Below are 20038 nucleotides of genomic sequence, written 5' to 3'. Positions count from 1 at the left end.
GATGCACGAGCTTGGGGACCCTTACTTAGCGGCGGCCAGGCGGAGCTCCGCTCCACGTGGGGCTGAAGAGCGCCGCAGCCTGGAGTCTAGGCGCGCACCCTCGGCTGCCGCCGGCTTTAGTCGCGCCCAGAGGCCGAACGCCAACACGCAGGAGGTTCAGCCGCCCGCTTCGCTCGCCGGGAGTCGGAGGAAGAGGGAGAGCCGGAGAGAGAACGAGCCGCGGCTGGTGGAGAGGCGAGGCGAGGCGAGCGCGCGAGAGGCGAGCGCCCCTGCCCGGCGTCCGGGCGCGCTCTCCGCCCGGCTCGGCAGGCTAGCCCGCTTGCTCCCTCCCTCTCTCCCTCCCCTTCCTCCCAGGCCCTGCCTCCTCCCTCGGTCCCGGGCTAGATGACTGAGGCATTTCAGACGTGGGCTGAGCGAGAGCGAGCGAGCTCTGGGTCTGCGGCGATCTCTCGATAAGCCACCTAGAGGCGACTCTGTGCGCGCACTCCCCAGTGGCTCCCGCCCTCCCTCTGATCATGTTGACATATTCACAGGACAGGCAGTAGTACCGATGCGGCGCTGCGACGTTACAGTTTCCGACACCTTCTTTTTATAACTCGGCTCTATCCCCCAGCACTCGACCTGTGAAAACCACGCCTATGCAGCAACACAATTGGTCCGAAAGCGTCAAAGAGCCAATCAAGAGGCCTCCGGCTCCCCGCAGCCCACGGCGCAGCCCGACCTTCTAGAGCCGCCGAGCAGACGCCCGGGGAATTCTAGAGGCGGAGGAGGGTGGCGAGCAGCTCTCACTAGCTTTCCCTCGCTCCCTCCCTCACTCCCTCCCTCTCCTCGCCTACTCTGTCTCTCTCTCTCTCTCCTCTCTCTCTCTCTCTCCTCCTCCTCTCTCTCTCTCCCTCTTTTCCATTTTTCCCCTCCGAATCCTCCCTGCCCTGCGCGCCTGGACACAGATTTAGGAAGCGATTTCGCTCACGTTTTAAAGGACAAGGAAGAGAAGCAGGAGAGACCGGCCAGATTCGGATTGAAACCGAGACACCCTCCGGAGCTCGGAGCAGAGGAAGGAGGTGGAGGGCGAACGGAAGCCAGTTTGCAGTTCAAGTTTTGATAGCGCTGGTAGAAGAGGCTTAAATCAGTGTGTGTGTGCGTGTGTGTGTGTGTGTGTGTCTCTCTCTCTCTCCCTCTCTGTAAGTGTGGTTTTATCTTCTTCTGTTCTTAAGAAGAGACTTTTTCCGCACTCTTGCTCCCTGCTAAAGCCGAGTCTAGCTGCAGCAAGAGAGAGGAAGATAGGAAGCGGGGGACGAAGAGGAAAAGGGGGAAGAGTCTTCTAGGAGAACCGTTCGCATTTGCAACAAAGGACCTGGGGGCTGGGGAGCGATTCCGGGGACGCAGGGCTGGAGTGTCTATTTCGAGCTCAGCGGCCGGGCTCTGGCGCGAGTCGAGACCCTGCTCGCTCGTCTGGCTTCGGAAACCGACTTCCAGGAGCGGCTTTTTAAAATCACAAGGCACAAGGACTGTCACCCAGCGACTATGTCTTCTGATTTGTCGCCTTGTCCTCTTTAAAAGCGACATTCCCCTCCCCAAAAGACAATTTCCCCTCTTTGAAGTGATTTACTTGTGATTTCTTCCTATTTTTTTTTTGCGTTTTTTTTTTTTAAAAGTATGTGCTGCTGTTGAGCAAAAAAAAAAAAAAAAAAAAGCAAAAGGCAACAAAACAAAAAAGCAAGACAGCCGCTGCGGACTTGTCCCCGCCTGGAGTGGATGAGCCTCTCCATGAGAGATCCGGTCATTCCTGGGACAAGCATGGCCTACCATCCGTTCCTACCTCACCGGGCGCCGGACTTCGCCATGAGCGCGGTGCTGGGTCACCAGCCGCCCTTCTTCCCCGCGCTGACGCTGCCTCCCAACGGCGCCGCGGCGCTCTCGCTGCCCGGCGCCCTGGCCAAGCCGATCATGGATCAATTGGTGGGGGCGGCAGAGACCGGCATCCCTTTCTCGTCCCTGGGGCCCCAGGCGCATCTAAGGCCTCTGAAGACCATTGAGCCCGAAGAAGAGGTGGAGGATGATCCGAAGGTGCACCTGGAGGCTAAAGAACTTTGGGATCAGTTCCACAAGAGGGGAACCGAGATGGTCATTACCAAGTCTGGAAGGTAAGCAAGCGGTGGCCACCCTCTCCCCCCAAGCTCTCCGAGGTTTCCCCCCTCCCTTTATCTCTCTCCTCTCCCAAAAGTCTCTTTGCCAGTTGTTACGGCTGGGACGAAAAATTAGTTCTCCTAAAAATGTGTGCAGAGATTCCACAGCCCTGCTCCGGGTGACAGCAGTTTTCAGTTTACCTGGGCGACTGCATGGGTGGAATACAGATATCGGGTCTCTACAGAATAGATAAAATATTCCAGGAGAGTACAGACATCCCTTTAGGAAGCAAGAAAACCACCCCATTGCAGGAAATTTACTCTCCAAGGCTTTTTTTGTAGCCCCCTATTTCATTACTGATGTGTTTTTGATCAGTTTTATTTTGTTCTCAGGAGAAAAACTTAAAGCTCCTTTCTTTTGAATGGTAGGGGGAGGCTGACACTGTCCCCCTGGTCTTCTGCCCCTCTACCTAGCCTCCGGATCTGAAGGGGCCCTGAGCCTGCCAGGGTCAGAGAGAAATGGAAGGGCAAATGGGTTTGTTTGCCCACACCACTTCACATGTCTGTAACCCGAGGAAGAGTTCAGCAGGCAATTTTGGATAATTAAGATTATGTTTGTAGACCTAAGGAGTCCACGAGGACATGCACATTGCTTTTGTATATGTGAATTATTATAAGCCATATTTTACATAATGTTTAGTGGTCCTCGCCTGAACGAAACATGTTTGGAAAAGAGGACCCCAGGATTATCATTTACAATCACTCAGTTTTGTTTTTTTTTTTTTTTAGCTACAGTGTTGGACTCTATCAGGATAAAAATAAAGTCCCCCTCTTGAGGTCTGTAGCTTTCTGTCTCCTTCCAAGCTACATGAGGCCAAAGTTTGGCATACACTCTTCCTTAAACCCACAAGACATTTAGTCAGTGTTCCCAGCAGAGTGCTTCCTTTTAAGTCAGAAGTACAGAATGCCAACACTTGTGTGAAATTAAACAGCAATTTGGTGGCACAACATTGGAGTTTGGGGCTGGCAGCAGGCATGGGGGAGTTCACCCTAATCTGCAAAATTTATTCGGAGAACTTAACTGAAGCCCGTTTGCACTTTCGCCAGCAGCGGGATTGCTCTTGCACCGAAGGGACCCGGGCAACTTGACCTTTATTTCCTTGATAAGTTTAGCATTTTCTCATCAATGGGTGGTGGAAAATTCTAGCCATGAGTAGCACTTCACTGGAATCCTACCCTGAGCTGTTTAGAACTAAATGCACAAAGGAAAAAAAAAAAAAAAAAAGATAGGGGCAAGAATTTCTCTGTACAGAGGGCAATCTGTACAGGCACATAGAAAAAAAAAAATAAAGACATTGTTAGTCTCTGTAGAAAAATGCAGTGCCATCCTTCATTTGTTTTGAATCTTGAGATATTTAAATATAGAAAATCAGGGCATGTTTCATACTTCCATGTGGAAGAGAATAATTTTGTACCATGTTGCTCTAGTCTGAAAAATATAAGCTCCTCTGTAACAATAAAAAATTTTAAAAGAATAAACAGGAAGCCAACCCTCAAGATTCTGAGCAATTTATCTTTTTTTCTTTTTCTTTTTTTTTTCTTTCTCTTTCATTCTTTTCCTATTATAGGCGAATGTTTCCTCCATTTAAAGTGAGATGTTCTGGGCTAGATAAAAAGGCCAAATATATTTTACTGATGGACATTATAGCTGCTGATGACTGTCGATATAAATTTCACAATTCTCGGTGGATGGTGGCGGGTAAGGCCGACCCTGAGATGCCAAAGAGAATGTACATTCACCCCGACAGCCCGGCTACCGGGGAACAGTGGATGTCTAAAGTTGTCACTTTCCACAAACTGAAACTCACCAACAACATTTCGGACAAACACGGATTTGTAAGTTCCTTTGCTGCTTCCTGCAGATGTGCTTTCTACCCCTCTCTCTCGGAGGTAGTTCTTTTGAGTTCCTTCTAAACTCCTGCGTTTCGGGTCAGACTTCTCCCTTGATCGCTGTAGGTAAAGCTTGGCCAATTTGTGCGGTTTTCCCCAGAGCTGGGGGAGGATCCGGGGGTGCTTCTCTCCGGATAATGAAGGCCTTGGTCTTCTAAAGAAAATGGGAGCGAGAAAGCACCCTTGTTCATGTTCTGTAAGCCACCCCAGGTCCTTGGTAGATTCTCCCCCCCTGACAGGGAAGCTTCAACCCCACAATTGAGAGTGGAAATCCATTGCATTCAGGATTTGTTCTGTGTGCAAACATGCAACTTCTTCTCTTTGGAATCCAGCCGTCCTCTTTCTTGGGAGAGTTTAAGTCTCCCAGGCTTGATTGTGTTGGTTCAAGGGTGTGAATATGGTTGCGATAATGTGGTTTTCTTTTTCTAAAAGAGAATTGGGCCAAGGTGACAGTCAGGTTTACAAGAAATGAGGGTGAGGTCTTTCGGTGTGAAAATAGTGCCTAGATGTGGATTCAGTGAGAACCGTGCTTAGAAACTTTCAGAAGACTGGGATTGCTTGTAAAAGTCAGGCGAGGCACCTTTTGCCCCTTCCTCCACCCCTCCCCAGCATTTCAATAAAATAAACAAAGTGATAAGCGAGGAATAAGGAGAAAGATTAGGCCCAGGAAGACGTGAAGGGCGCGGAAATATCTTCCTCGGGCAGGAATTGCATTTAAAGCCCTTGATTTGATTAGGGCATAAATATTCCTCTCTGAGTTCAGCCTTTCAGGGCTTTAAGTGGACTGGGCTCGTCAATTAGTGGGCGCTTAAAGTACTGAATCATTTTCTAAATTAAAATGCATGTTTTTCTCTATCTTTTAAGACTTTGGCCTTCCCAAGTGATCACGCAACGTGGCAGGGGAATTATAGTTTTGGGACGCAGGTAGGCTAGGGTTCAAGGCATAAATGAACCTTAGATGGCGAGGGTGGGGGGGGTTCCCTATTGGAAATTGAGGAGCAATTTGGATTCTCCAGAAGATTACATCTGTGGAGTGAACTGTACCTGAGAGGTACTCCCATCCAAGTGTGGGACCCTGCCGGTGGGGGAAGATGTCAGCCCACAGGGGTCCTAAGATCCCATTTGTCCTGCTAATCCTTAAAAAAAAAAATGGTGTATCTCCTCTTCCCTGCCACTGCAGACTATATTGAACTCCATGCACAAATACCAGCCCCGGTTCCACATCGTAAGAGCCAATGACATCTTGAAACTCCCTTATAGTACATTTCGGACGTACTTGTTCCCCGAAACTGAATTCATCGCTGTGACCGCATACCAGAATGATAAGGTAACTGAAAGGGCTTTTCTTATTTTAATGGTGATATTTCCCCTCCCCTTTAAAAAACTGCTTTGGTTCAGGGTGGGAACATTTAAAGGGAATTGGGATGGGAGCCTCGGATTTTCTTCTGTGATTTGACCTTCGGCTGGAGCCGTTGTGGGAAGAGGCTCTGGCACCTTCCAGGAGGAAGAAACAAAACCTTCCTCCACCAACTAGGGACCCAAAGCTGAGCAAGAAAAGCCTCCTTGATTTTTGCCAGCAAGAAGCTCCTGTACCCACAGTCCCTGATACACTCTAAACCCTGAGCCCTGGGGCTGTTTTGTGTTGGTTTCAATGTTCGTCCTCTTCCCCTTTTAGGAAGAAGGATCCAGAAATAAGGTTGGGGGGAAAGGAGGCTAAAAATTTCAGGCAAAAAGTCTTTTGGGATTCAGGGAGGAGAATTCTAGTGGAGACCGGCTTTTCTCCTCTAGCCAGAAATCCTGAGAAGCTGGTCTGGCTTTTATTACCTTTTATGCTGCTGTGTTTTTTTATGGTGTGTGTGCGCGCGCGCCCGCGCGCAAGCATGCGTGTGTATGTGTGTGTGTGTGTGCACACCCGTGCGTGTTTGGAAGAACCTATCCTGATCACAGGGTCCTGTGAATGGAGTTGTCTGTGGCTTTCTACTTGAGGTAGCCAAAGTCACCACTTTGTTTGAAAGTTTTTTCTCCCTTGGACCTGATGCTGGGTGTTGGAAGGGCCCTCAACAGGACACCTGAAATGCACTGTTCTGATGGCCTGAAGGTCAAGGGCACAGAGGTCCAGAGAAAGCAGTGCTTGACCAATGCCAACCCTGGCTACTTGAAGGCAGTAACGGGGGTGAGAGCAAGGGCTGGGGACTCCTGCTCTTCAGCTGCTGAGCCCTCTGCCCCCCTGTCAGCATCCATCCTGCATTTAGAACTCACTCTGACTGTCATGGGTCCCTGTGGGATGATCAAGGTGTTCCAGGCTGGAGACTAAGAGGACATCATCACCTTCTCCCCCTGTCAAATGCAAAACCTGAAGTTAGGCATCCAGTAGGGACATTTCAAGACCCACACACCAACCCAGGGCTCTTTTCCCACCTCTGGTAACTTGGCATATGGGACACCCCCCACACCCCAAAGGGAAGGGATTTGAAAGATGACAAACTATGGCATTTTCCTCAGTGTGCAAAGTGCAGATCCCCTCTAGACCCAGAATCCTATGAAACGAAGTTGTTCATGTAAAATAGAGCATTTTTGATCAGACAAAGAGGCCACTGGGTCTCCTCCACCTAATTGTGGTGGCAAAGAATATAAAGGAAAACAAATGTTTCCAGACACTATCTTTCAGTCTTTTTAAAATCTGTGATTGTCAATAGTGTAATACCTCAAACCACCCCCCACCCTAGGAGGAAAAAAAAAAATCAAACTTTAGCCCAAGGGTAGTGAAATCCCATAAATCATTTTATTAGATTCATGGAAAAGGTTGGCGTGTGTGTGTGTGTGTGTGTGTGTGTGTGTGTGTGTGTGTCTGTGTGTGTGAGAGATGGCATATAAAGGCAGAGAGGAGTGTGCCTTAACATATATTATGATTAATCGCATTATATAGAAATTCAAAATGAAGACACAATTTTAAGATCAACAATTTGTCCCTCTTGACAACCTCAAGAAACTTTGCATTTCTAACCCCAAGCTGTCAACTGCCTCCTATGGAACAGACTCCTCTTTAACCTGGCACATCCACGGGACCTCTGTTGGCACCCAGACTTCTAGGAGGCTGTTGACCTGGGGGAAACATCTCAGAACATTCTAGAAAGTGAAGCTCATGCCTCTGTCTTGCTTGTGTCTCCTCCTCTAGATAACTCAGTTAAAAATAGACAACAACCCATTTGCGAAAGGTTTTCGGGACACTGGAAATGGCAGGAGAGAAAAAAGGTGGGTTGAGACAATTATTCATTTCTCGGATAATTTAGGGGAAAAAAATTACTTTTCTAGGACTAAACTTTCAACTGTTAGAAGTGGGATTCAGGAATTTATTCTAAGAAGAGCGGGTAGAAGCTAATTGACTTCCCCCTCACTACACTTTGTGAATGTACATTGCAATTTTTCTACATATGACTTGTAGCCTCTAAAGAAACAGATGAGTCTATACCATAGTTGTCTCTGGAAAAAAAGCATTGAGGATAACAGATTACATAGGGATGCCTATTAATTGTAATTAATTTAAATTCGTCTTGGGCAGATCCCAGACAAGGACCAGGCCATTCACAAAATGCTTTGGAATTTTTGCAATCTTGCCTTCCAAATACCATCAGACAGAGCTAGGCCCCTTGAGAAATCTAGTTCCCCCCACCCTTTAATAGGGACATGTATCATTTTGCATTAAGCAGACAGCTAGAGAATATATGAGAGCAGTTCTCCCTCCCCCAACCAGTTTTCAAAGATTTTTTTTCTAAAATCCAGAAAAATGCCTCAAATTTCCATCCTGCCCCTGGAGAGTGAACATTGAATTTTTATTTATTTATTTATTTATTGCTAACATCTAAATGAATTTTAACTCCAATTAACGTGTTGGTGTACCAATTACTGTAGAGTGCACCATGAAATAACCACTTCCTCTCGACCTTAGCAACCATCCAGGAGCTGGGGACAGACAGCATTGTGTTCTCAGGGTTGGACACCCACTTGCCTCCCTCTACAAGGCTGCCATTCAGCTGTCCCTGGCCACCTCCTGCCCTCTGTCCTCCTGGTTTTAAACCAGGTTTCCTAGTTCAAGCAAATGTCCTTTCCCAGTGAAACCTTGATCTTGAATATCTGCACCTGAAGACCCCCCCCCCATGCCACTCTCTGTATCTCACTTAAAGGCTCAGAGTGGGCTGGGGCTGCGTGGCTGCCCTGGGGCCATCAGATTTTAGAGAAGGAAATCTGTTGTGTGTGGGGAGGTGTGGCAGACAGTGAGGTGTGCCTATGCCACTTTGGTAGGAGTGAGGGACACAGGGGAGGTGTGTTTTGCTCTGTAACGCTGGGTGTGGGCTTCTGCCACAGAAAACAGCTCACCCTGCAGTCCATGCGGGTGTTTGATGAAAGACACAAGAAGGAGACAGGAACTTCGGATGAGTCCTCTAGCGAGCAGGCGGCCTTCACCTGTTTCACTCAGGCCTCCTCACCAGCAGTGTCCACTGTAGGGACATCAAACCTCAAAGGTAAGCCTGGCCACCTCTGCAGGACCTGGACTCCTGGTCATTGGGCCTGGAGGTGTTGGGGGTGGGGAGGCCTGGAGGCCTCGACCTGGAGACTCACCTAGTGCACGCTGCAGACCCTTCCAGACATCTGGAAACAGGAGCCAAAGTTCAAAAAGGGGTTATCAGGTGAGTCCCCTCTCCGCAAGGTCATAGAGGGAAAGCTCAGAGCCTCTTCTACAGCCTTATTTGGCTCAGGTGGGGTGGTGTGTTTGTATATTACTTCTTGGCAGGGGCCTGAAGCACTTTCTCTCTCTCCCTCTCCGTCTACCCTCCCAATCCCCAACCCCCAAACCTCCCACCATGACAGTCTTCAACTACTGACATACCCTTGGCCTGAATTCTACCTTAAAATGTGTTGGGTTGGCAGGAGGGAAGGCATTCTCTGCCCCTGGAACTCAGGAGGTGGCTAAGGAGACACTCGACTGGAGAACTACAGTTCACCTGGGGTGGGGGGTGGAGCCCTGGAGACGTGCAGCCGGTGAGGTTGGGGGTGGATGAGATGGTTCCAATCCCCAATTGGTTTCCTGTGTTTAAAGAGCAAGCACTATTTATTTGAAAAGACACACAGAGCCTCTCAACTGGAGGAAACCTGTTTCTAAGTGAAATCCTTAATGTCTTCAATCCATTTAAGCTTTAAACATAAAATAGGATCCCCCTCCTTTTTGTAGGACACCCACAGAGGGTGTGGAGAAAGAAAAAGGAAGGAGTCTCTGATTGTCCTGGGGCAGTTGGGGGGGGTGGGAGCTGCCGATCACCCATTTTGTGGCAGACCCAGAAGGCTCAATTGAGTGTATGCTGGGGGAGGGGTGTTTGCTTCTGCCATTACCAATTCAGAAGTCAGGATTCTTTCCAAGCAAATCCTTCCAAAGTAATCCACAAATTTGTGGAAGGTGCTGCTCTGCATCTCACTCCCCCAACACAGACTGGTGATAATTGGAATGTGCTTCAGCAGTGACTTTTAAAGTAACTTAGTTTTTATTTTAAAAAAGTTAATTTGCAATCGAATGGAGGAAAGCTAGTGAAGGTTCTGACCCTGTAGGAGCTCAATCCGTGCTTCTGGTGGGGGGAGAGAGGAGGGGGAAAGGACAATTCATTAGAATAAGAAGAGCTTCTGGTTTGGGGAATTTCTCCAGGAGGTGGGTTAAGCTCCTTCCGAACACTTAAAATTCCTTGTTAGCTTATTGAATCTAAAAGCTAAGGTGTTAGGTATCCTCCCTCCCCATTTTGCAGATGAGAAGACTGAGGTGCCAGAGGCTAAGGGGCCTGCCCGGGCTTCCACAGCCAATTGGGATTCAGATTAGGAACTGGACCCCCGCTGGTGCACTTCGAAGCTAACGCCCTTCCGCTTTGCTTTTTGTCTCCCCCTCTTCCTTTCTCTGCTAGATCTGTGTCCCAGCGAGGCTGAGAGCGACGCGGAGGCCGAGAGCAAGGAAGAGCACGGCCCCGAGGCCTGCGACTCGGCCAAGATCACCACCACCACGTCGGAGGAGCCGTGTCGCGACAAGGGCAGCCCGGCCATCAAGGCTCACCTCTTTGCCGCGGAGCCAGGCGGCCGTCCCCGGGACAGCGGGCGACTGGACAAGGCGTCGCCGGACTCGCGCCACAGTCCGGCCACCATTTCCTCCAGCACCCGCGGTCTGGGCGCCGACGAGCGCCGGAGCCCGGGCCGCGAGGGCGCGGCCACGGCCAAGGTCGAGGAGGCGCGCGCGCTGCCAGGCAAGGAGGCGTTCGCGCCGCTCACGGTGCAGACCGACGCGGCCGCGCACCTGGCCCAGGGCCCCCTGCCCGGCCTGGGCTTCGCGCCGGGCCTGGCCGGCCAGCAGTTCTTCAACGGGCACCCACTGTTCCTGCATCCCGGCCAGTTCGCCATGGGGGGCGCCTTCTCCAGCATGGCCGCGGGCATGGGGCCCCTGCTGGCCACCGTGTCCGGGGCTTCTACTGGCGTCTCGGGCCTGGATTCCTCGGCCATGGCCTCTGCTGCCGCTGCGCAGGGACTCTCTGGGGCATCCGCGGCCACCCTGCCCTTCCACCTCCAGCAGCACGTCCTGGCCTCTCAGGTAGGTGTCCCCTCTTCCTGCCTCAGCAGCTGCGGTTTTCCCACCTTTTGATTCCAGACCCTCGCAGCAGCCCCCTTGCCTTAGAATAATAATATATAATAACAGTCATTACAAACTATTATTTTTAATCGACCCATTACTAGGTGCAAGACTTAACTCACTGAGTCATCATGACCTCACCCCCCCCCCCCTCCTAAAAAGGCTTCCCCAGGGCTGTTTCCTGCAGAGTAGATAGTGCTAGAGATAACAGCGGGACCTGGTGCTCACAGAGCAACAGGCTGTCTCCTAGGCCCTTCATCTCTTCTGACTCATTTGATCTAAACCTTCAGCGGGACTTTTGACACCTCCACTTCTCAGCTGGAGAGGAAGAGGCCTGCAGATGTTGAGTAACTTGTCTGAGGTCACACAGCTAGTCCTTGGTGGAATTGAGACTCTGTCCCAGGCTATCTGACTCCAGGACCTTTTTCAGGGTTTTTGGATTTTAGTTTTGGAGCTAAAATCTCTAGTGTCAGAGAGCCAACTGTTCCCCAGGAATCCAGGGACTAGAGGGTGACTGAGGTCTGGGGGGTGGGAAGTGACTTCTGGGTTGAGGATTCATTCAGTCTCTGCTCCCTACCCAGGCCCCAAGTAGGCCAGCCTGTCCCCCATAGGGTTAACAGTTTGAGCACAGTGGGAAATGTTGGAGGAGAGGGACCGGCAGGGGCTGTGGCAGGCCTCTGCATGGTCAGACAGCTGTGCTGGGGAGCAGGCTCAGGCCGTTCAGAATGCTCTGAACCTGCTGAAAAGGTTCTCTGGGATTTTCTGCAAGCCCTTGTTTGGTCTGAGCACTTTGTGTCCCTTGCCAGAGCCACAAGGCAGGACTGGCCTCCCCTCTTGGGGAGGAGGGGGCGAGAAAAAGGGCTGGCTTGTGGCCTCTCTCAGTTCCTCCCCTGTTCCCTGAAGGATTCTCCTGGAGACTGGGTCACAGGCAGCAGTAATAGGTGCATGTGCACCTGCCTGGGCATTCAAACACTCTAGTCATGGTGCAGACCCAGGCTCCCTACATTTTAAAGTCTCTTTCTGCCACTTATTAGCTGAATAAATCCCTGGGCCCCTGAAGCCTGCCTCAGTTTCCCACCTGTGACACTCAACAATTAGGCCAGGTGATTTCTTTGTCTCGGATAGCCAAATGCCACCCCACTCAGTTTGCTTTGCTTCACATATTCCATACTTATTTGGGGGTCTCATCTGGGAAACTTGCAACTGGAATCAAAGATTGGAGAGGATAAGAATGCATCCCCACCCCCCAAAAAAGTCTCATAACATGTCCCCTTGGTTTTCCTTCAGCCATCTCTGTGGGTTCGACGGAATCCATAGCCCACTTAACAGGTGCAGCAAATTTTTTTTTTGTGGGGGGAGGGTAGGTGGGACTAGGTGCTGTGGGCCAGGTACTATGTGTGACAGTTGTGGCCATTACCTTATTTCCAAACACCAGTCCTCAATCAGTATATGATGCTTTGCTGTTCCCTGATTGTTCATATCAGGAGGCTGAGACGCAGTGGTTCCGTTCCTCTGCCTAGGGGGACATAGCTAAGACTGGAATCTAGACATGTCCTATCATCCCAGTGCCCCCAAAGGAAAGGCTCTGCCGGGTGGTGGGGAGGATTTGGAGGAGACCGGCTCCTCCCCGCTCACAGTCCCTGATCTCAGTGTGGTTTCTCTTCCTTCCCCAGGGCCTGGCCATGTCGCCTTTCGGAAGCCTCTTCCCTTACCCCTACACGTACATGGCTGCAGCAGCTGCCGCCTCCTCGGCCGCGGCCTCCAGCTCCGTGCACCGCCACCCATTCCTCAGCCTGAACAGCATGCGCCCACGGCTGCGCTACAGCCCCTACTCCATCCCAGTGCCGGTCCCCGACAGCAGCAGCCTGCTGGCCACGGCGCTGCCTTCCATGGCGCCGGCCGCGGGGCCCCTGGACGGCAAGGCCGCCGCCCTGGCCTCCAGCCCCGCCTCGGTGGCCGTGGACTCGGGCTCGGAACTGAACAGCCGTTCCTCCACGCTCTCTTCCAGCTCTGTGTCCTTGTCGCCCAAACTCTGCTCCGAGAAGGAGGCGGCCACCAGCGAACTTCAGAGTATCCAGCGATTGGTCAGTGGCTTGGAAGCCAAGCCCGACAGGTCCCGCAGCGCGTCCCCCTAGACCCCCTCCAGAAAAGTCTCTTCATTCCAGTTCAGTCAAATCTGCAGCGCACTTTGTTGGATGTAAACGAAACCACGGGCCGTGGGGTTACTCCCTTCCTTTTGCAGTGGTGTCTGGGAAGGGGCGCCGGGCTCCCTTGAGAGAAAGTCCGAGAGACAGACCCTGTCGTCTTGGCAAGGTTTATAGATCTCGGATCTGGCTCAGATTCGGGGGGCTCAGAAACCACTGTTGCATCGAGCCACCCGGTGGAAGCATCTGTGTCCTGAGACTGCCATCCAGGCTGGTCTGGAAGCTGTGGCCCAGGAAGAGGTAGCTGAGCCCTCCAGGGGGGGAGGTGTTGAGAGGCATTTCCCTCAATGTGGATTTATATGATCTATTTTTTTTCCCCTTTCACCGTGTCAAGTAGAAACAAATAAAATTTTTAAAAATCGGGGGCAAATGCATACATTAAACATGATTGTTTGTGAAGAGTGAAAAACTTCATAGTGACTTGCATATTGGTTCTCAATAAATTACTGAGCAGCCTTGTTTGGGGAGGGAGGTCCCTGCCATTCTTGTTTAGTCTATATTAAGGAAATCTGTGTCTTTTTAATCTTCTTGTGATGTTTTAAGAGCCGCTATAGGTCTCTTCTTGCATGTTCCACAGTAGTATATTTGTGGTTTTTATTTTGAACGCTTGCTTTTAGAGAAAACAACACAACCCATCCCCTCTCAACCTGTGCTCTCAAGTCTGCAACCCCAAGGAAGTGGGGGGTGGGGGGGACACAGAAGAGGGGTGGGGGAAATAAAAACTGAATTTATTTTATCTGAGCTCTGTAGCTGGATTGGCGTCCCTCTTCGTCAGTTTGTTCTTTCCTGTATATGCAATAACAAGGTTTTAAAAAAAATAAAGAAGAAGCGAGACTATTAGACAAAGTATTTATGTAATTATTTGATAACTCATGTAAATAGGTGGAATATGAAAATGCTTGGAAAATTAAACTTTAATTTATTGACATTGTACATAGCTCTGTGTAAATATGATTGCAATTGTCAGGTTTTTGTTCTTGTTTTCTTTTAGTCGATTTTATTTCCAGGTCACAGAATTCTTGTTCACACTTAGAAAACAGACTTTCTGCACCTACATCTACACACTTTCAAAAGAGTTGTCTGCAAAATTTATTTTTCTTTTTTAATGTCAAGAGTTGGGATGGGGGGGGTGGAGTGCTGTTTCCTATTTTAGCCAAATTTTGGGAGGAGTTAGCACTTCCCAGCTCCACTTGAAATTCCTGAAAATATAACACCCTGAGAGTGGTCCTGGGATTGGTGTGGGCTGGGGGGAGTGCAGAGACTGTGGTTTGACTTCCCAACTTTCCTTTCATATTTGTATCTGCTAGTCTCTGATTTCCTCCAAATGAAGTGGAATTTTAACTACTGTTGTCAATCTTGATGGCGTTTTGAATTGGTGCCTATAGAGAGAGTCTCAGTTCAAAAGTCAGGTGCTGAGGGATGGTTTAAAGACAAAAATCCATGAAGGTATATTTTGTGTTATAGTTGGCGAGTTCTTTGGTTTTCTGTATTTTTTTCCTCTTTAAAACATCACTGAAATTTCAATAAATTTTTATTGAAATGTTTTTGGGCCTTGTGTTAAATGCTTTCTCGCAACTTTCCCTGAAGGTAGAGAACCGGAGAGGATTCTTTCTCTTCTTTGGCCTCCCCCCCCCCCACCCTTTCCCTTGTCTTTAAATAATTTTAAGACCGCCCCCAGCCAACCAAAATGAGATGTCACTCAAGTTACAAAGCTAAGAACAAAAGTCCCGTACTACAGCCGAGGGAGCCGCTTCAATCTGAAAATACTTTTCTTTTAAATTAGGGAGGAAAACGGCAGAGAAAAAGGAGCCTGATTTGAATTCGAAAGAATAGTAATTTCAGATACTTAAGTTTTAATAGAAAAAGACCCGTCCAGTTCCGAAGTCAGCTTTTCCCACAGGAATTAGACCAAAAATAAGTTTGAGCTCCAGGAACGGGTTTTTTTTCGGTTTTAAGTTCGCTCTCCCTTTTGACATATATCTGGGAACTCCAAGTCAAAAATATCTCCTGCACAATGTTTTGGGCCCGGGAAAAAAAAGACTAGCAGAATCCCCAGGCGACCAGAGCCGCTGGGCAGCCGGTGACTCCTCCAGGTTGTAGGAGAAATGGATCCAGAGGAAGGCTTCTCGTCCCCACTCCACCCGGCAGGGCAGTCCCGGGCGTCTCAGACCCCACCAGGCTGGCCCGGGGCGCCTCTACGAGGCCCTGTCCATCCTCTGGCTGTGCGTGCAGGGCGCCGACAGTTCTGCGCACACTTAGCTGTGTCTCCAGAGGGAGGAGGGAAGTCTTCCTTGCATTTGAAAGGCGCCTATTTCACCTCCTCCAAGGTAAAAGTCGCCCCCGAGGGCGATCCTTACTTCTCACCCGTCTCCAAGAGTTTAGGAAGTTGCCTTTTGAAGTTCAATTTATCTTTAAAACATTCAATTAAAAAAAAAAAAAAAAAAAAGGCCGGGGCCCAGGCAATTTTAAGCTCCCCACCCCCAGGCTCACCTCGGAGTTGTCTCTATGTCTTGGGGGTGGGGGTGGGGGGGTAAGGGAAGTTTCTGGAGGGCTAGTCCTTAGGCCTTTTCTTGCCCTGAGGCCCACGACGCGAGGACACAACTGGAGCCTGGCTGGCGGCTGACTTGCTCCCCCCCACCCCCACCCCCGAGCCCGCCTGCCCGGCCCCACGTCCCTATCACCTTCAGGCCTCTTGAACGGCCGGCGAGGAGGACATCCCCCGCCCCGCGCCTCCCGGTTCTGTACTTGGAAGAGGATTGAGGTCGAGACCTTTTGGAGAGGGGGGCAAAACCCCTTCCATCCCCGGTCAGGCACGTGGGGACCCCACGGCCTCTCCAGAGCTGTCTCAGGGAGTGAGCAGGAAGACAACCAGAGTGGAGGGGGGAGGGAGCTTAGAGGGCCTGAAGATCTTTGGGGTCAAAGCAACCCCCCTCCGGGCCAGGGATCTCCAGGGTGTGCAGCGGGACGCATGGTGGCTGGTGCCCAAGGGGGCTGGTTCTCCACGCAACGAAAATGCTCGGTGCCCACGCGCCTGACACGGTGGTGGTGGGCTGGTTGCGCCCAGCTGTGCGCTTCCAAATTGGGGAGAAAATAACTCGGCCTCCAAGAGAGAAAAATGCGTTCCTTTTCCAGCCCAGGTCGCTTGCCTCCTCCCTACTCCCCCCCCCCCCCAAATTTAGGGACAGTGCTCAAACATGTGTCCGGCCTCTCCTGCGGGCTTTCCTTCCTCCTTACTGTTTTTTAATCTCCTGTGTATCTTATTTGTATATAGCGATGTTAATAAGTAACTCTCCTGGCGCTGATGGACTGGGGTGAACGGCTTGCAATCTCTCTGGATTTCGTTGCCTATTACTCACCTGGCGCCGGTCGCAATCTCGCCGCGGGCTTTATGGTGGCGGCGGCGGCCGCCGAGGCCACTCAGGGCAGGCGCCTTCGCCTTTTTTTCCGGGCTTCGAGTGCCACCTATCTGTCTGGCCCACAAATGCGCCCTGGTAGCCGCCTCTGGCTAGGCGCCCCAGCGCCTCCCGGGTTCCGGAACTTGGGCGCTTCACCTTTGCCCCTTTTCGTCCCCGCCACCTCCAGCCCGCAACCCCACCCCCACGCCGACCCCACTCCCCTCGGAAGAAGCGGCTGTCGTCTCTTTCCTGGATATCACTTTCATTCCTGTTTGGGCCTCAGATGAGAAAAACAGCCCTGTCCTTTGGGTTTCCAAAGAATGTTTGGAAATTCAGGGAGGGGACCGTCGCTCATAATTCTCTCGCCAAGTGGAAACCTACCCCGGCAGGGCATAACCTGAACTCGGGATGAGCAGATAGAGAAAGGACCCTCTCCCCGATATTCACACCTCGAACTCTACCCTGGGTCCAACTGCCTTCGGCTTTCTTACTTTAACCACAGCAAAATTTCGTTCTTTAACCTGGCAGCGTCTACAGGGACAAAGGCCACGGCTCGCGGGAGCAGCAGTTCGAATAGCCCCCGGCGGTGGTCAGCAAAGCCTGCAGGGCCGAGCGATTCGGTGATGTGTAGATTTAAGGTGACAAATGCGGGTGCCGGCCAGAGCCCTCCGGTCCCCGCCCGTTGGAAAGGTCGGCTCCAAGCCGGGCAGCGCCCTGGCGTCTGAGACCCGCGGAGGGGAGGGGTAGGGTCGCCTTTGGCTGTGCTTTGAGCCGCGGGCAAAGGCGTCCGGGTTCCTGCTGACCTCCCGGCGCTAATTGCTGGGGCCGAAGGGCGCGCTCGGGCAGAGGCAGGGGTCACGACCCTGCGCTCCCTCCCCCCCCCCCCCCGGGTCCCCGCAGCCCCGAAGGAGCGAGGGGTGTGTGCAAGCCGGCGACTGTGTGTGCGTGCGTAGGGCCTGTCTCTGGATCTACGCTGTCTTGGGACCCGCCCTTTCTGTGTGTGGGGAAAGTTCCCGACGAGTAGGCCCTAAAAAAAAATTCCATCCAAGAAGGAAAACCCGGGTTCAGACGTTTCCCCTAAGCCAGCAGACAGGCAGCCGCCTTCGGGCGCTGCAAAACGCTTGAAACGCTTTGCGTCCGCGCACTTTCTGCCTCGCTGGTTTCCAAATTTGACCTCACGGCACCCAGCCAAGAGAGTGACTGTTGGAGTGTGTAGCTTTGAGCCCAAACGGCGACCTGGGCTCTATGTACGGAGCCTTAGTTGGAGGTACCTTTGGGTAGCTCCTGGGGTGTTCTCCTTCTGAGGCCAGGAACTGCAGGTGTTAGAAAGGATACGTGTGTGTTTGCGTGTACTTGTGAGCGCTCCATCTGTCGCCGTCTCTTCCAATTTGGATTTAGAAGTTCATGCGCAAGACAGTTCCGGATGTAGATGCATTTGGTTGTTTTATAATCAAGATGCGTATAATCAAGAAGTATATGTTGCAGATGTCGGCGTTCAAAGTACACAGAACAACGATAATAAAAATAGTTGGCATACAAGGGCCACGTGCACGCGCCAGGCACTCGGTTAAGCACCCAGCAAAAGTGACCTCGTGTGGTCCTCACTATTAACCCTATAAGTTGTGTACGATTTTTTTATCCCCATTTTACAAGGGAGGAAACTGAGTCTCAGAAGAGTTCAGTCATTTTACCCAAGATCACACCCGTGGGTGTGGGGGGGATTATGGAACTAGAATTCTCTCTAATCACAATTCCTAATTCAGATGAAACACTTACCCGCTGTATGTCCCGGATGTAGAGAAGTATATGGATGTGCTCTGGGTTTGGGTGTGTCTCTGTCTCTCTAAAAGAACATTTTAATTTCTTCGTGAATCTGTCGTGCAGTGTGGAAGTACAGCTTTTATTTCGGCGTCCCACTCTCCTCTGCGTCCTGAAACACCTATTTGGGTGAAGATCCTGGGGTTTGGGGCCTTCGATCCCAGGTAGATTAAGACAGAGGTGACTCGCGTGCGGAAAACCCCATTTTAAAATGCCTGCAGCTGGATCTGAGCCGGAGGGAAGCTGCGAGCGAGAGGGAATGAGCATAGCGCCGGCGCCCGCCAGGGACAGCAAGGTGACCATGCTAACTACACGGTTTCTGTCTCCTGCCAAGTCGGGGAGCAAGACTTGGCTGCGGATGTCGCGGGCTTTCCTCCATCCGCTTCATATCCTACCCCAAGTCCCCAGCATTTGCTGCGCTCTCTCTAACCAGGTGGGAAGGCCGAGCACTATATGTGGTCTGCAGGTGGGGACTCTCCAGGCACAAGGATTATTTGCTTTTTTTTCTTTTTCTTTTTTTTTTTTTTCTTCTTCTTCTTCTGGTTCGATCCTAACCTGCTTCTAGGAACCTAAGCAAATAGTTTTTCCTGCCCTATTAATTCCAACTCCTTACTTCCAACTGGAAGTCAAGGACTCAACTAGTAGAGAGATGGATTCTCCCAGGAAAGTGCGGAAGGGGTGCTCAGCGCACAGCGCGCAGCCGGGGCCCCACACACCTGGAGAGCCAAGGCCGGGTCTGGGTGCCCACTTGGATAGGGGTGAAAACTAATTCCCTGGGTAGGAAATAGCGCCTAAATCCCGAACGCAGGGCTCTTTGTGCCCAGAGGCTGGGATGAAATCGGGCCCTTGCACCCTGAATGGGGGGCAAAAGTAGGGGTTGGAGAGGGGCGTCAGAACCCGGCCCGGTACCGCCCAAGTGTCCGGCTTTCCACTCCCTCTACCCTCAGCCATCCCGGTCCCAAGACCCCCGTGAGCCAGTCTATTGGAGCTTTTGAAATGCGATCCCCGTGCCCCTTGGGTTTCTCACTAAGGACCTGGACTGTGGTTTCGGGTTGCGGAGCTGCCTCCCCGGACGCCTCAACCAACCCTCGCCCGGGTGCTCTTCCCGCCCGCACAGCGGGTCCAGGAACCAGCGTCCCCGGCTTCTGTAAGCTCCCCCCCACCCCCCAAGCGTCCAGGACACTTGGAAGCGAACTTCCTTCCTGCCCCTTTAGCACGATGTCTTCCACCCGGGTCCCCAGAGCCGGCATCTTGGATGTAGCTTATTATCTGTTTTTATGCCAGGGACCAGGAGCCCCTCACTCTTGTACTGTCAACCGCCTCCGGTCTTTACTCCCAGCCCCCAACCCTCCTACCCCTGGCGGAGAGCCAGCGCTGACAGTGCGGTGGCCAAATAGCAATCCTCCTCCCCCAGGACCCCCTGTCCCCAAGGCCCGCAGCAAGGAATTCATGGACCGCTTCCAGGGTGGGGTTGCTCAGTTGAATGCCCTGAAAACGCAAAGGTGGTTATTGTGCATACGTGGATTTTTGAGGGGACCTTATAATTTCTCCCAAATTCTTAACCAAATTAAGAACCGCTCTACTCTCAGGGGACAATAAGAAATGGTGGAGGGGGAACATTTGGGATGGTCCTCCCTAAGCAGAATTTAACTCCCCCCCCCACACATTTGGAAGCTAAGTTTACAGACCCCAGGGACCTCAGGCACTATGTAATTGCTTGATTAACTAATGATATTAACTTATCAACCAGATGATTATGCACAGTCATTATCGCCCCCACTGCGTTCTGTGTTAATTTCCTGTTACTGGGGTCACCCTCCCTCCATATCACAGGTAATAAAAGGGAACCACTTTTCATAAAACAAAATTACTTTTTACTAGACGCCTCCT

General features: G+C 51.3%; 1 protein-coding gene across 1 annotated transcript; it reads left to right on the top strand.

Moving 5' to 3' along the window:
- The first annotated feature begins 457 nt into the window (after positions 1-457).
- On the top strand, positions 458-13868 carry Tbx3 (T-box transcription factor 3). Its single transcript, XM_077108996.1, has 7 exons — positions 458-2144; positions 3755-4022; positions 5257-5403; positions 7252-7328; positions 8439-8596; positions 10019-10692; positions 12405-13868. Exons 1-7 carry the CDS (start codon positions 1756-1758, stop codon positions 12864-12866), a joined length of 2175 nt encoding a protein of 724 aa, XP_076965111.1. The 5' UTR covers positions 458-1755; the 3' UTR covers positions 12867-13868.
- Positions 13869-20038: the final 6170 nt, after the last annotated feature.

This window comes from Callospermophilus lateralis, chromosome 1, assembly GCF_048772815.1.
Source record: "Callospermophilus lateralis isolate mCalLat2 chromosome 1, mCalLat2.hap1, whole genome shotgun sequence".
NCBI classification, from domain to species: domain Eukaryota; kingdom Metazoa; phylum Chordata; class Mammalia; order Rodentia; family Sciuridae; genus Callospermophilus; species Callospermophilus lateralis.
Note: the sequence above shows the minus strand (reverse complement) of the source record. Positions and strands in the feature narration are given on the sequence as shown.